Genomic DNA, 16474 nt, shown 5'->3' with positions numbered 1-16474 from the left:
AGGGCCCAGGCCCACCTGTGTGCTTCTCCGCGGAGATAGAATAGCTGGGGAAGACCGAAGGCACTCAGTTATATTTCAATTTCAGATAAGCAAGGAATGATTTTTTAAAATAATGAATATGTTGCATATACTGCATGGGATATGCTGAAATATTTGTTGTTGTATATCTGAAATTCACACTGAAATGGCCATCTTGTGTCTCTATTTGCTGAACCTGGCCCCTCTGAGCAGGGTAGACCTCTTCCAAGTGGATCCCGTCTCAGGGACGGTGACGGTGAGGAACGGTGAGCTGCTGGACCGGGAGATCCAGGCCGTGTACTACCTGACACTGCAGGCCACAGATGGCGGGAACCTGTCCTCCTCCACCATGCTGCAGATCCACCTGCTGGACATCAATGACAATGCACCCGTGGTCAGCGGCTCCTACAACATCTTCGTCCAGGAGGAGGAGGGCAATGTCTCCGTGACCATCCAGGTGTGAGCCCGCCTGGACCTGGTGGGTAGGGCTGGGGGAGGGGACCGAGCCTGCTCTGTGGGTATGCTGGCCCTGGGTAAAGTCAGGGCTCTGCTGTGTGGCTCTGAGACAGTCATTCAGAATCTCTGGGCCTGTTTCCTCTCAGGAAATGAAGAAAATTACAGCCTTACTCTCAGGGTCATTGGGGAATAATTTGATGACTTGTGTGAGGAGCTCAGCATTGGGCCTGCCACAGAGCAATCCCTCAAAAACATACACTTCTTTTTTATTTACCCACCTGCCCCACTCCAAAAATGACTTGAGGTGGCTTAGGTAAATAGTAAGATAAATATATGAAAGAAATAAGAAAAAAGAGAAAATAAGGGTGGCATTTGTTAAAGGGCACAAAGGTAAAATTAGAACCCAGTGCTACAGAATTGCTCGGAGTGAGCTGCGATTTCTGATCTGAGCTTCGTGGAGGCCAAAGCAAAAAGGGAAATGAGATCAGTGGCCAGGTTCACAGAATTCATGAGATAAAAACCCACTAGTGGCTCCAGAGAAACACCAGGGAGTAGCTTCCTCCCTTGTCCTGAGGAGTTTGGAAGCTTCGCCCCTGAGGCATCTTGTGAGAAGTGAGAAACCAGGTCCTCAGAGTGACAATCTGGCGGCCACAGAGCCCTCCCTTCTTTCCAGCACTGTGTAGTTTCCAGACCATGTTCCTATCCCTGATCTCTTGACCAGCTTTTGAAGCAGGCGGTCTAATACTTCCCATTTTGCAGGAGACAACAGGCTCAGAAAGGTTAAGTGATTTTCTATGGTTACACAGCCAGTAAATGACGGCGCTGGGGCTGCAGCCCAGACCTTTCTGGCCCTGAAGCTTTGGCCTTTCCTCCTTCCTGCTTGGCACTTCTCCCCTGGTCTGTGAGCTCCTTGGGGCAGGAGCATTTCCGGTCGGCTGCTGTAACCATGGTGCCCAGTGTGAGCCCCAGGAAGCACTCGATGAATTAACTGACCTGAGTTCAGGGCACCACGGGATGAGCAGACAGGGTCAGGCTTTTGGGAAAAAAACGTCTCCAGCTGCTTTCAAATGATGCATGTAATAAACAAGATCCCAGCAGAACGAAATGGAGGAGCTGAAGGTGGGGACCAGCAGGGAGGAAGGAAAGAATTGGTTAAGTCAGAGTGGTCCCACTCTGGATTCAAGGCCACGTTTGCTGAGCACCTACCCAGTCTTTGACTGGGTCCTGGGTCCTCAGAGATGAGTCCACCACTCTTCCTGTCCCCAGGCAGCTCCCAGTTGGGAAGAGGGCATCAGTCACCCAGCGGTGTCACCTGTGCTATGTTGAGACCGAGAGAAAGAGCCAACCTGGCCTGGAGTCAGGCAGGGAAGTTGTGGGGGGCATCGGGGTGAGGGAACAGAATCTGCAAAGTCCTGGCAGCATGGAGGAACCCATTGTGTTATCCACGCTGGTTCACCCCAAAGGCAAACCAAGCACGCCTTCAGGGCCCTGGCAGGGCAGGAACACACACGTACACACACACTCACAGACGTACAAAGTGGGTGAAGAATCAGCTATTTAAAACATATAGCACTGATGACTGGGCATGGTGGCTGATGCCTGTAATCCCAGCACTTTGGGAGGCTGAGGTGGGTGGATCACTTGAGGTCAGTAGTTCGAAACCAACCTGGCCAACATGGTGAAACCCCATCTCTACTAAAATTACAAAAATATAGCTGGGTGTGGTGGCACACGCCTGTCATCCCAGATACTTGGGAGGCTGAGGTAGGAGAATCACTTGAACCCAGGAACTGGAAGCTGCAGTGAGCTGAGATCACACCACTGCACTCTACTCTGGGCAACAGAGCGAGACTCCACCTCAAAAAAAAGAAAAGAAAACGAAAGGATAGACATGGTGGCTCACGCCTGTAATCCCAGCACTTTGGGAGGCTGAGGTGGGTGGATCACCTGAGATCAGCAGTTCAAGACCAGCCTGGCCCACATGGCGAAACCCCATCTCTACTAAAAAATACAAAAAAAATTAGCCTGGCATGGTGGTGGGCACCTGTAATGCCACCTACTTAGGAGGCTGAGGCAGGAGAATCGCTTGAACCCAGGAGAAGGAGTTTGCAGTGAGCGAGGGAGATCATGCCATTGCACTCCAGCCTGGGGGACAAGAGTGAAACTGTCTGAGAGAAAAAACGAAAAAGAAAAAAAACAAAAGAGAAAAAAAGAAAAAAGAAAAAACTCTGTATATAGCACTGACATAGTCATTATGGGAAAATGAGAATCTTGCTGGACTTCACACTTACGAGTTTAAAACTTTCTTTGAATGTCTACAATTTCCTGTCCCCATATCCCCCTTCCTGCTAGAGTATCAGTAGCAAAAGGGCCTGTCTTGATGGGGGTTCTATTCCTTGCACCTGGAACAGGGCTGGGCACGTAGGTCCACAGTGGCCGTTTTTGAGATGAAAGAATGACCTCAGTGCTGAAGATCTCAGAAGCTCTTGCACACTGTTGACCTGAGCCCCTTAGATGGGAAACTGAGGCTGGGAGATGGGCCCACTGGCTCCAGGCCTGATTACTGCCTGCGTGGGCCAGCGCTGGAGAGGAGGGTCTGGCTGCATCGGAGGGGCTGGGGGCTGGGAATGCCCGTGGCCGATGGCCGATGGCCAACCCCTGCTTACCTGCACAGGCCCACGATAATGATGAGCCGGGCACCAACAACAGCCGTCTGCTCTTCAGCCTGCTGCCTGGCCCCTACAACCACAACTTCTCCTTGGACCCCGACACAGGGCTCCTCAGAAACCTGGGGCCCCTGGACAGAGAGGCCATCGACCCCGCCCTGGGGGGCCGCATTGTGCTGACAGTGCTTGTGTCTGACTGCGGAGAGCCTGTCCTCAGCACCGAAGTCAATGTCACCATCACTGTGGAGGTAAGACCTGGCTCAGCCAGGATGGGCCCGGGGGTCTCCCAAGCCGATGGCCAGCCCCTCCAGCTTGAGTCATACTTCTGCCTTCTGCTGCCAGCCTGCCTGGGTTACAGTCCCGCTCACTCGTATGGTCCCAGGCAATTACGCAACCTCCCTGAGCACTCAGGCTCCTCGTCTATAAAACGGGGGTGAAAAGGTTAAAGATGAAGTGAGTTAATGAATGGAAAGTGCTTGGTAGCATGCCTGGCCTATAGATGGTATCAGTAAATATCAGCTCTAACTGTCACTCACAAAGTCCCACCTGATACCCTCCTGTCTCCCTGCCACCATTGAAAAGCAAAGGGAAGGGGTGAAAATCAGCACTGCTGGTGTCTACTGCACATCAGGGCATCCCCCAAGGTCGGGGTGGTTATTACCTTTTTGCATTTATTTATTTATTTATTTATTTATTTATTTATTTATGAAACAGGGTCTCCCTTTGTCACCCAGGCTGGAGTGCAATAGTGCCATCATGGCTCACTGCAGACTCAACCTCCCAGGCTCAAGTGATCCTCTCGCCTCAGCCTCCTGAGTAGTTGGGACTATAGGCACATGCCACCATGCCTGGTTAATTTTTTTATTTTTGTAGAGATGGGGTTTTTCCATGTTGCCCAGGCTAGTCTGGAACTCCTGAGCTCCAGCAATCTACCCACCTTGGCTTGCTAAGTAGCTAAGACTATGCGTGCCACCACGCCTGGCTAATTTGGCTAATTTTTAAAATTTATTTTTCATAGAAACAGAGTGTCACTTATTGCCCAGGCCAGTTTTGAACTGTTGGCCTCAAGCGATCCTCTCAACTCAGCCTTACGAAATGCTGAGACTACAGGCATAAGTCACTGAGCCCGGCTTATTACCATTTTATTGATCGAGCAACTGAGGCAGGCCTGGGTGCGGTGGCTCATGCCAAAAACCCCAGTACTTTGGGAGGCCAAGGTGAGAGGATTGCTTGAGCCCAGGAGTTCGAGACTGGGCTGGGCAATATAGCGAGACCCCATCGCTACAAAAATAAAAAATTAGCCAGGCATGGTGGCATGTACCTGCAGTCCCAGCTACTTGGAAGGCTGAGGCAGGTGGATCGTTTCAGCCCAGGAGGTTGAGGCTACTGTGAGCTATGATCATGCCACTGCAATCCAGCCTATGAGACAGAGCAAGACCCTATCTCAAAAAAAGAAACTGAGGCACAGAGAGGTTCAGTACCTTGCCTGGGGTCACAAAATGGGGTTTTGACTCCCATCAGTCTGGTTCTAAGGCTGCCACCAGCCTACAAGTCACCTTCCTCTGGAACAGTATTGTAACAAATGTGCACCTCTGCCATGTCTGTGATGTAGATGGCACCCCATAGGGTTGTGCAGTGCACAGCCAGCACCACTGCACATAGCAGTCCCATGTCCCCTGGATTGGGCTGTGCCATTTTCACACAAGGGTCAGAGAGTGAGACCTCAGAAATGAAGAAACCGCAGCAGAATGAGGACTTGCTGGTTGTCCTTGGGATGGGAGGGCTGCAAAGAGAGAACTTCATTTCCTGAGTGCACAGGTTTCTTCACCCCTGTGAGCAGTCCTCACAATTGCCCTGTTAGTGGGACTACTACCCCGTTTTGCAGATAAGGATGCTGAGGTCCAGAGAGGTCAAGGTCACACATGAGGCAGAGGTGCAGCAAGATGTGACTCATCGCTCTTAGCCACTTCTGTGAGTTAGGGTGACCTTGAGAATGCAGCTGGTCTTGTGCATGGAGCCAATGATGTCATCTCTGGGAAATTAGCAGCAGAAAAGACATCTAGCTAAGGTGCAAGGACGCTGTCTTCCAAATGTTCACTCTAGGGTTATTCAGAAAAACAAACACCTGTTATGTGACCCACAAACCCGGGAAGGCCTGGCGTGCTCAGGGCATCCCCCAAGCACATGCCAGTGTTAGGGGACACAGGGGAGGGCAGAGTCACCTCCAGGCTGTGACAATAGTTGCAGGGCTCCAGCTGTGCCCAGTGGGCTAGGGCTGGCCACAGAGGTGAGAGCTGAAAACAGCTGGTGTCCAAGGCAGGGGCAGGTCTAAGCTTCTGCAGGTCCCCGGAGCCCAGCTCTGCCTAAGCACAGAGCTGGTGTCGTGGGCTCAGTTGTGTGCAGGAGGGACAGGGGTAGGAGGGGACAAGGGAAAGTGTGGGCCTTGGAGCCTTTGTGGACATATAATGGTATTGGTGCCAACACAGTAAATCCGAGAGATGGAAGTCAAACAGGGCCAGGCGGGGCCGCAGGTGGGGACCCAGAACTGTGTTTCCAGAAAGCAGGGTCTAGAACATTCTAAAGCTGTGGTGAGAGAAACAGGAAGCAAGCAGGGCTTCCTGAGGATGGATATGTAAGGCCAAGGTCCCACTGTAGGTCCCGAACCCCAGGTGTGTGACCTGGGCAAGTTCCCTCCTCTCAGAGCCGGTTTCCTCATCTGGGAAGTGGGCAGTGAGGTCTGGGCACTAGCAGAACCCGTGCCTCAGAGCACAGGGACTATTGGTTTCTCAGGTTGGCTCTGGGGAGGGTGAGATGGGATCCCGGGGACTCAGACCTATCTCTGCCTGCAGGACATCAATGACAACCTGCCCATCTTCAACCAGTCCAGCTATAACTTTACGGTGAAGGAGGAGGATCCAGGTACTTGCTCCCTGGGCCAGGAGAGTCACTGGGGCTGGGGCCTGGCGTGGCTTTGTCAGGGTGGATCTGGAGTTCCAAGAGAGGTGAGGGCAGAGGAGGCTTCCTATGGCGGGGCCAAGAGTCCCTCAGAGCTCTGCCCCTTGTCCACAGGAGTGCTAGTAGGCGTGGTGAAGGCCTGGGATGCAGACCAGACGGAAGTCAACAACCGCATCAGCTTCAGCCTGTCAGGGAGTGGTGCCAACTACTTCATGATCCGAGGCTTGGTGCTGGGGGCTGGGTGGGCTGAGGGCTACCTCCGGCTGCCCCCAGACGTGAGCCTGGACTACGAGACACAGCCCGTCTTCAACTTGACAGTGAGTGCCGAGAACCCAGACCCCCAGGGGAGTGAGACCATAGTAGACGTCCACGTGAATGTGAAAGATGTGAACGACAATCCCCCCACCCTGGATGTAGCCTCACTCCGGGGCATCCGTGTGGCTGAGAATGGCTCACAGCATGGCCAGGTGGCTGTGGTGGTTGCCTCGGATGTGGACACCAGCGCCCAGCTGGAGATACAACTTGTGAACATTCTCTGCACCAAGGCCGGGGTCGATGTGGGCAGCCTGTGCTGGGGCTGGTTCTCAGTGGTGGCCAACGGCTCTGTGTACATCAACCAGAGCAAAGCCATTGACTACGAGGCCTGTGACCTGGTCACGCTGGTTGTGCGGGCCTGTGACCTAGCCACGGACCCTGGCTTCCAGGCCTACAGCAACAATGGTAAGGTGGCCTGGCCTTGCAGGGCTTGGCAGGCCACAGCTTAGGGGCTGTGGGAAGGAGCCCTGGGCTGGGACTTATAAGATCTGGGCTCAGATCCTGGCTCCAGCCCTTTCCAGCTGCAAATATTGGGAAAGTCCCAAACCCTCTCCAAGCTTCAGTTTCCCCATCTGTCCAGTGGAGTTGGGCAGTAGGGTTGGCTGTGAAGATTCAATGAGAACATGGATGTAAGGCATTTATTGCAGTGCCTGGCATGCAGTAGCATCAAATTAATGCCATTATTTTGCAAGATGCTGTGAAAGAAAGATCATACTTCAGAGTCAGATGTGTACTTGTATCCCACTTCTGACACCAAATAGCAATAATAGCCACATTAACAACTAGCATATATTGAGTCCTTATGACAGCCAAGAACTACACTGGGCACCTCGTAAGCATTTTTGCACTTCCGCACAACCTGTGGGGTAGGCGGTCCCTATCCAATTTTATAGATGAGGAAACTGAGGCAGAGAATGGGCATTTAAACAACCAGCTTACATAGTTAGAATGTGTCCATATAATGTCATAGGTGAGATCTACCTAGGCTGGGCCCAGTCCTGGCCCACCACTATTGCTGTGTGACTTTGACAAGCTGCTTATTAGCTCTGAGGTCTGGGATGATACTCCCACCCACACAGGCCAGAGAAGACTGAGCAGGCATTCTGGATCAGGAGCAGGGGAGGGGACTGAGCAGGCATTCTGGGTCAGGAGCAGGGGAGGGGACTGGACATGGGGAACACATGGGAGAGAGGCTGCAGGGCATGGGGTTAAGGCTGTGGGGCATGGGGTTGAGGCTGGGGACCACCAGGTTGAGGCCCAGGCTCCTTGGGTCAAGCTCTTGCCCAGAGCCAAAGCCAGCTTATCTTGTCTCCTAGGAAGCCTCCTCATTACCATCGAGGACATAAATGACAATGCACCCTATTTTCTGCCTGAGGATAAGACTTTTGGTAAGCAGCAACCCCCTTTACACACCGTACCCCTGCTCCATGAGGCCACCTTTGAGCAACCCCCACAGACCCTCCATGGACCCAGGGGGGACTTTTAGAAACGGGGGAGGCCTCTAATTCTGCCTCTTCCTAGGGCTGCAATAGGAGACGACACTGGAATTTTTTTTTTCTTTTTCTTTTTTTTTCTTTTTGAGATGGAGTCTCACTCTGTCGCCCAGGCTAGAGTGCAATGATACGATCTCGGCTCACTGCAATCTCTGCCTCCCAGGTTCAAGCAATTCTCATGCCTCAGTCTCCCGAGTAGCTGGGACTACAGGCATGTGCCACCGTGCCTGGCTAATTTTTGTATTTTTAGTAGAGATGGGGTTTCATTGTGTTGGCCAGGCTGGTCTCGAACTCCTGGCCTCAAATGATTTTCCTGCTTTATGATTTGGCCTCCCAAAGTGCTGGGATTATAGGTGTGAGCCACCACGCCCAGCCAACATTGGAGTTTCCATTCCGGCTCTGCCTGACCTAACTGTCGGGCCCTGGGCCAGACCTTGCCTCTCTATGCCTCCATTACCCCATGGTCCTGTGGGCCTGTGACAATGGGAGGTGGATGACTTGCTAACTTCTGGCCCAGTGGTGACTGTAATGGGGGTCTCTTTTGGTAGAGAGGTTGAGGGCAGATTTAGAGGGATGAGCCCTGAGCTGTGCTCATGGCCAGCCTTGGTCCAGGTGGGCAGTGTCCCAACCCTGCTGACCCCCTTCCCATTCACACCTGCAGTGATCATCCCTGAACTTGTGCTGCCCAACCGGGAGGTGGCTTCTGTCCGGGTAAGTTCTTGGCTCCAGCCTTTGTTGGTTACGTGAGCCCCAGTGGACACAGAGCTGAGGCCTTCAGGCCTTTAATGGTAGAAAGAAAATATATGGGCTCCAATATATGAAAAAGAAAACCCCAGAAGGGAAACACCTATCTAATCAGTGTAATCAAACTTCACTGTGTTAAATGTAGCATTCATAAAAATGTCATGACCGCAAACACCACTCGCAGTCTAGATATTTCTTACTCTGCCAGAATTCTTGAGTGGTACAGAGAACTCGTAGCCAATTGTAAATTAAACCAGTGCCTTGTCATTAAATAATTCTCAGAGCCAGCCAGGCACGGTGGCTCACGCCTGTAATCCCAGCACTTTGGGAGGCCAAGGCAGGTAGATCACCTGAGGTCGGGAGTTTGTGACCAGCCTGACCAACATGGAGAAACCCTGTCTCTACTAAAAAATACGAAATTAGCCGGGCGTGGAGGCACATGCCTGTAATCCCAGCTACTGGGGAGGCTGAGGCAGGAGAATCAACCCGAGAGGCGGAGGTTGCGGCGAGCCGAGACCGCGCCATTGCACTCCAGCCTGGGTGACAAGGACGAAACTCTGTCTCAAAAAAAAAAAAATTATCAGAGCCAAATCATAAAAAGGCTTTCAGCTGTTTATGGTGTCGGATGTGGATGAGTTTATTAGGGGTGGCGGCCATGCCGTGTGGGGATGAGGCCTCCCACACCACCGAGGGCTGGGCCTGGCTGAGCTTCTTACTGACCTGGAGAGCTGCCTACTCTCTCTGGGACTCCGTTTCCCTCTTCGACAAGAAGCTGGCAGTTCCCAGAATGTGACATGTGGGTGCCACTCCCTATGCTGTGGAAAGGACATGGATATAGGAGATGGACAGGGCTGGCCTCCCCCACTTAGAGCTGAATGTAGGGACATGGTCTCTCAGAGCTTCAGCTTCCTCTTGTAAAATGGGGATAGTAATTCTCCCTCTCTACATTGACGTTCATGCTAGAGACAGTGACTGTGTGACTTTCAAGCCTTAAGACAGTTTCCCAATCTTCTGCCAATTTCGTTCTAATGTCATGAGTTTAGCCACGGCAATTTTCTTTAAATAGACTTCTTTTTAAGACTTAAGCACCGGTGTTGGCCTATCCTCGGCAGTAATGTTGGTGAACTCGAAGCTCTGTGTGCTGGTTAAATTTTTCTCTGAAAGGCACTAGAATGAATAAAAATGTTTATGTCCCCTCCCCAACCAGTTTCATGGTCCACTAGGGGAGTTGGTACTCACATTAGCACCGAAATGAGGGATCCCAGGGGAGGTGCTTAGGAAATCGGAGCATTGCTGTGTGTGTGCGTGCCAGTGTGTGTGTGTGTCCAAGTGTGAATGTGTGTGCGTATGTGTATAAAGGTGAGCAAGTATATGAGAATGTGTGGGACAGTTTGTGGGTATGTATAAGTGTGTGACTGTGAGTGTGTGCATGTGTGTGTGTTACTGTGCAAGTATTTATGTATGTGAATTGAGTGTGTGTATTTGTGTGTGTGAATTGTATTTGTGTGAATTGAGTGTATTTGTGTATGTGAATTGAGTGTGTGTATTTGTGTGTGAATTGTGCGTGTTTGTGAATTGAGTGCATTTTTGTGTGTGTGAATTGAGTGTATTTGTGTGGAGTGTGTATTTTTGTGTGTGAATTGTATTTGTGTGTGCATGTGAATTGAGTGCATGTATTTGTGTGTGTGAATTGAGTGTATTTGTGTGAGTGTGTGTATTTGTGTGTGTGAATCAAGTTTGTGTATTTGTGTGTGTGAATTGAGTGTGTGTATTTGTGTGTGTGTGTGAATTAAGTTTGTGAGGGTGAATGCCTGTGAGAGCGAGGGGGTGTGTGTGTGTGTGAGGACAAGTGTGTGAGTGTGAGAGGGTATGTGAGTGTATGTGAAAGTGTGAGAATAAATGTGTGTAAGGGTGTGTGAGGGTGTGTGTGTGTGTGTGCATCTGTGTAAGTGTGGGTGTATTAAAGTGAGAGTGTGTGCGTGAGTGTGAGAGTGTGAGGGGGCGTGTGTAGTGTGCATGAGAGTGTGAGAGTGTGTGAGTGTGTGTGGGGGTGCGAGTGGGTGTGAGTGTGCGTGAGTATGAGGGTGTGTGAGAGTGTGAGGGTGTGTGAGAGAGTGTGAGAGTGTGTGAGGGGTGTGTGAGAGTGTGAGTGTGTGTGAGGGGGTTTGTGTGAGAGTGTGAGGGTGTGTGAGAGAGAGTGTGAGGGTGTGAGAGAGAGTGTGAGGGTGTGAGAGAGAGTGTGAGGGTGTGTGAGAGAGAGTGTGAGGGTGTGTGTGTGTGAGAGTGTGTGTGAGGGGTGTGTGTATGTGTGTGTGAGAGTGTGTGAGAGTGTGAGAGTGTATGTGTGAGTGTGTGTGTGTAAGTGTGTGTGAGACTATGGCAGTGCAGGGGCGTGTGGGGAGCAGGGCAGGATTTCAACATGTGAGGGACTTAGGGCAGTGATCTGTTTAGAATTGGGGAACAGGGGCAAGGATTTGTCCAAATCTGGATTTGCAGAGCAGACACACTGTTTTTTGAAACCATTTGCTTATTCAGGACAGTGTGGGGATGGTGGATAGAGACGTCGAGGACTAGCCTCCCAGGCCACCCTTGCCTCTGATTCCTGCTGGGGTGGAGGGATGCCTGGCCTGGCTGGGCCCCCAGATATTATCAACTCTTGCTCCCAGGCCAGAGACGATGATTCAGGGAACAATGGCCTCATCCTGTTCTCCATCCTCCGAGTAGACTTCATCTCTAAGGACGGGGCCACCATCCCTTTCCAGGGCATCTTCTGGATCTCCAACTCCTCCGAGGCCGACGTGTTCACTGGGAGCATTCAGTAACTGCGGGTGGCCCCGGGAGGGAGGTTGTGAGGAGGGGCCTGATAGGAGCTTTCAGGCAGCAAGTCCCCCATCCTGGAGGTTACAAGTCTCCTGAGGATTCAGCTTGGGTTCCAAGACTGACCTGCACCTCCCGCCTTCCACAGGCCAGTGACCAGCCTTGATTCCACTCTCCAAGGCACCTACCAAGTGACAGTCCAGGCCAGGGATACACCTTCCGTGGGTCCTTCCCTGGAAGCCAACACCACCCTGAATGTGAGTGCCAGTCCCACTTCCAGCCCCCAATGCCCTCTGCCAGCCCCCAGAGTCCCTCATGCCTCATCTCCTGCACACCCTCTTCCCTCAGCTCTTCACCGTGGACCAGAGTTACCGCTCGCGGCTGCAGTTCTCCATACCAAAGGCGGAGGTGGGCGCCAACAGACAGGCGATTAATGAGTAGGTCTGGGGGGCCCGGGAGGGAGCGGTGGGAAGAACAGGGTGTAGGAGCCTGGTCCCCGACAAAAGCTGGATGGGATGTCTCTCAATCCTATTCCTGACCCATGTTTGACCTTGTCCCTGTCTTTAACCCTGTACTTTAACCTGCACCACGTTCCTGCATGTCCCCAGAAGCCCATACCCAGCCGAGGGCAGAGGAAGGCCTTGGAACAGGGCTGCCATGTACAGTTGTGAAGGCTGTGCCCTGCACAAGGGTACTCTGCTTGCTAAGCTATTAACCCAGCCCCAGAGGAAGGGATTTCCTTTTGTAATTTTCACAGAGGTGCTACCTACTCAGCGAACAGAGCTGTCCAGAGGAGGTGCCCCTTTCTCACTCACACAATTCTTAATTCCACTGGCTCAGCCCTGGTCACAGACCCAGGCTAAGACCCCTCGGTGACATATGCCTCCTTTGCAGGGCTCTTACCCAGGCAACCAGGACTACAGTATACATTGTGGACATTCAGGACATAGATTCTGCAGCTCGGTGAGTGCCCAGAGGCCTGGGGGTGGGGGTGAGGGAGATAAGCGGTAGCAGGAGGGGCCTGCTGGGTGATCCAAGCTGCTGACTCTTCAGCTCTGTCCCCCTCCAGGGCCCGAGCTCACTCCTACCTCGATGCCTACTTTGTCTTCCCCAATGGGTCGGCCTTGACCCTTGATGAGCTGAGCGTGTGAGTGGGGCTGCCCTTGGGGCAGGTGTGAGGGTGAGCAGGAAGCCTGGGGTGTACCAAAGTCCCTCGGTCCTAAGTGAAGTTCTGTGGCCAGGATGATCCGGAATGATCAGGACTCGCTGATGCAGCTGCTGCAGCTGGGGCTGGTGGTGCTGGTGAGTGCGGGCAGGGCGGGGCAGCAGGTGGGGCTGCTGGGACCCCACAGCCTCCCTCACACTTGTCCTTCTCCAGGGCTCCCAGGAGAGCCAGGAGTCAGACCTGTCGAATCAGCTCATCAGCGTCATCATAGGATTGGGAGTGGCTTTGCTGCTGGTCCTTGTGATCATGACCACGGCCTTCATGTGTGTGCGGAAGAGGTGCGACTCCCATTGCCTCTGTGTCTACAACCTTCACCCTCTCCCACTACCCAAGATATCGGGGGGCGGGGGTAGAAAGAGCTGGGGTTTAGGCACAGGTATACATGCATTCACTCCCCAGTGACCCAGTGTGAGATCTTGGGGGAGTCACCTCCCCTCCCTGAGCCTCAGTTTCCTCATCTGCGAATGGGCACGACACTAGATTCCTCAGTGCACTCAAGGAAGTAATGTGCATCTCACACCCAGCAAGACGTCTGGCACACACTATGCATTTAATAGATGTTGCTGCTTTTTCCAATATGTATAGAGTCAGCAACCTTATCTAGGTGTGACTTCAAGCCTTGTCACTGGCTATGTGACCTTCAGCACATCACTTGCTTTCTCTGGCTCTTACTTCTACTCTCTGTAAAATAGAGCTAACATTCACCTCCCAGGATGTTGTGAAGCAACACACTCAGGGCCTCCACTGAGGACACAATAGGTGTGCAGCAACAGTGTGACCCCTCTTCCGGTTCCCCACAGCTACAACCGGAAGCTTCGAGCTATGAAGGCTGCCAAGGAGGCCAGGAAGACAGCAGCAGGGGTGATGCCCTCAGCCCCTGCCATCCCAGGGACTAACATGTACAACAATGAGCGGTGAGCAGGGGTCAAAGGGTAGGTAAGAGGCCTGGTGGGGTGGCTGAGGGCCAGGCCACTTGACTAGGCTTTCTCTCCAGAGCCAATCCCATGCTGAACCTCTCCAACAAAGACCTGGGCTTGGAGTACCTCTCTTCCTCCAATGACTTGGACTGTGTCAGGTGAGCAGTGCCCCTCACAGCCAGGCTAGGTGGTGGTGGTGGTACAGGTAGTGATGGTAATGGTGATGATGATGGTGGTGGTGATGATGGTGATAAGGATGGTGTTGGTGGCAGTGATGGTGTTGGTGGTGATGATGGTGATGACAATGGTGATGGTGGTGGTCATGGTAGTGGTAGTAGTTGTGGTGGTGGTGATGGCGGTGAGGTGATGGTGATGGTGGTGATGATGGTGTTGGTGTTGAGGTGGTGGTGATGGTGGTGATGGTAGTGGTGGTGGGTGATGGTGATGGCAATGGTGATGGTGGTGGTCATGGTAGTGGTGGTAGTTACTGTGGTGGTGGTGATGGTGATGGTAGTGATGGTGATGGTGGTGATGGTGGTGGTGATGGTGTTGGTGTTGAGGTGGTGGTGATGGTGGTGATGATGGTGATGATGACAATGATGATGGTGTTGAGGTGATGGTGGTGATGGTAGTGATGATGGTAGTTGTGATGACACTGGTGGTGGTGATGATGGTGGTAGTTGTGGTGGTGATGGTGATGGTGATGATGGAGGTGGTGGTTCTTGGGCACAGCAAGGGAGGACTGGGCCTGCCAACACCTGCGCTCCATCACCTCTCTTACAGCATCAACTCCCTGGACGACAACTCTGTGGATGTGGAGAAGAACAGTGAGGAAGTCAAGGCAAGATGGGGGATGAATTGGTGCCTAGAGATTCCAACTTGGGTTCTCCTGTGGAGGGGTTCAGGACAGAGTTCAAGGGACCTGCTACTGACATGGGCAGTTCTGCTTCTCTGCACCAGGCCCCAGGAAGCCCTGCGGCTTTGGAATGGGGTCCAATTCCTGCTCCTCCACTGGTTCACTGTGTGACCCTGAGAGGTTGACTTCTTGCCTCTGCGTCTCAGTGTTTTCACCTGTAAATGGGGTTGGGAACATCAACCATGCAGGGCCATTGTGAGGATTAAATAAGGGCAGGCATAAGAACCACTTGGCACAAACAAGCGCTACCAATCTGCCTCCAGCCCTTTATGGCCGTTACAGGAAAGCCACCTGGGGGTGGGGAAAGAGATCCAGAGGTGAACGAGCATAGTCTAGCAAAGGAGAGAAGACAGGTTCAAATAAACAACAGTACCGCCATCTGTTAAACAGGTGAGTTGGTTGGATGAGATCAAGTGTTCATAGACTGGTCTGCTACGTAAAAGCACCTGAGGAGCTCTCGAAGAATACTGATGCCCAGGTCACACCCAGGTCCATGGGTGCAACATTCTAGTATTTTAAAGACCAAGAGTTCTGATTCTGATGGCCCACGTGGAGCCTGGGCGTGGACCTGTTGTAAAAGCTGCTCAGGGGGTGCTAAGGTGCAGGCAGGGTGGACACCGCAAGAGCAGGTCAGCGGGCTAAGTGCGGGGTGGGTCCTGCACATGGAGGGGTGGCTCTCTGGAAGCAGAAGGAACTGCCCTCTCTCCTTCCCACTTTGAAAGCCACCTCTGGAGGAGACACTCTAAGGCCCATTGGAGCTGTGATAGTCTGAGGTTCTGTGTGTGGTGTTGCGCAGGATTCACCCACATTTTCCCCCAGTCTGGGTTCTGGCCTTGGCCGGGTCCCTGCCTGCTAGGGGCTCCCAGCCTGACTTCATGGTTCAGAATTTGTTTTCCCCGAGGACTCCTTACATGGAAAGATTTGGTCAACCAAAGCCTCTCTTGGTCTTTAAAATGGTAGAATGTTGCACAGGGGCCCAGGTATAACACGGTGCAGGGAATCTGGCACAGAAGCCTCTGGAGAGGCCCCAGGTACGGTTGTGTGGGTGGTAACGCAGGCAGCCAGGCAGCACTGGAGGCCTCTGGGTAGATGCTAGGAGATGGTTAGTGGCCAAAACTCTAATGAACATGTCTGGGGAACTGAGACAAAGGAACAGTCTTGTCTGCTGGAGTGCATGGCCTGTGGCAGAGGCTGATGCTGCTCCAAGCCCGAGGGAGTGGAGTTAAGGACCCCCTGAGGTGTGGCTGGATCTGTGGACTGGGAAGGGGCAGGGAACTAGGAGAAGGGTCTGGAGAGGGAGGGGGACAAGTCACTGAAAGTCTTCAAAGCCAGAAGACTGCTCAGATTTTGTCCTAGGAGGGCAGGGGGTTGCTATATTTCTGCGAAGCTGCCCAAGGCTCCGCCGTCTCTCCTGCAGCAGTGAGTGAGTGAGTCTTGTGGGTCTCTGGGCAGGCCCACGAGGCATGGGGCCTTCTTGGGAGCTGTCTGCCCCCTGATCTCCCATGGCTGGGGTGGCGCAGGTGGATCCTTTTCCCAGGAATCTCTTGGTCCCCTGACTTGTCTAAGCTCCACACACGTCTGTGCGGCGGGTGTGAGTGGCTGCAGAGATTATCACTCTAACCTCCCCAAATAACCAGCAAGGAAATTGACATCCAGAGAGGGGTGCTGACTTGCTCAAAGTGGGACAGCATGCAGGACAGGAGCAGACCAGAACCCGGGTCTTTGGTCTTTGGCACCAGGTCATGTTATCGTGGGTGGCACTGAGCCTGCAGCTCTCCACTCAGGGTCTGTCTTGAGGGCTCTGAGGAACACAGGCAGAATACTTAGCCCTCCGGGGCCCCTGAGATGTTCCACTGTTTACTAGGGACCTGAAGAGCCCCAGTCTGGAAAAAGCCCTTGGAGTGCCCTGGGGAGGGCAGTGGTGGCTGGGGCTCTGGCCCTGTGGGTGTCTC

General features: G+C 52.8%; 1 protein-coding gene across 3 annotated transcripts in view; it reads left to right on the top strand.

Moving 5' to 3' along the window:
- Window positions 1-16474, top strand: part of LOC105480959 (cadherin related family member 2) — a 47106-nt gene that overhangs the window by 29608 nt on the left and 1024 nt on the right. For 2 of the 3 annotated variants that reach the window (XM_071098055.1, XM_071098056.1), the window contains exons 16-31: window positions 232-475; window positions 3149-3388; window positions 5990-6059; window positions 6210-6815; window positions 7727-7798; window positions 8565-8614; window positions 11314-11465; window positions 11613-11721; window positions 11813-11901; window positions 12359-12427; window positions 12534-12611; window positions 12706-12766; window positions 12843-12967; window positions 13490-13603; window positions 13684-13764; window positions 14390-14870. In XM_071098055.1, coding sequence (XP_070954156.1) covers window positions 232-475; window positions 3149-3388; window positions 5990-6059; window positions 6210-6815; window positions 7727-7798; window positions 8565-8614; window positions 11314-11465; window positions 11613-11721; window positions 11813-11901; window positions 12359-12427; window positions 12534-12611; window positions 12706-12766; window positions 12843-12967; window positions 13490-13603; window positions 13684-13764; window positions 14390-14633 — 2404 coding nt within the window. In that variant the 3' untranslated portion in view covers window positions 14634-14870. Of the gene's footprint in view, window positions 1-231; window positions 476-3148; window positions 3389-5989; window positions 6060-6209; window positions 6816-7726; window positions 7799-8564; window positions 8615-11313; window positions 11466-11612; window positions 11722-11812; window positions 11902-12358; window positions 12428-12533; window positions 12612-12705; window positions 12767-12842; window positions 12968-13489; window positions 13604-13683; window positions 13765-14389; window positions 14871-16474 lie in introns of those variants that run through there. The other variant, XM_071098057.1, reaches the window with a different exon arrangement.

Source organism: Macaca nemestrina, chromosome 6 (assembly GCF_043159975.1).
Source record: "Macaca nemestrina isolate mMacNem1 chromosome 6, mMacNem.hap1, whole genome shotgun sequence".
Classification (NCBI taxonomy): Eukaryota; Metazoa; Chordata; class Mammalia; order Primates; family Cercopithecidae; genus Macaca; species Macaca nemestrina.
Note: the sequence above shows the minus strand (reverse complement) of the source record. Positions and strands in the feature narration are given on the sequence as shown.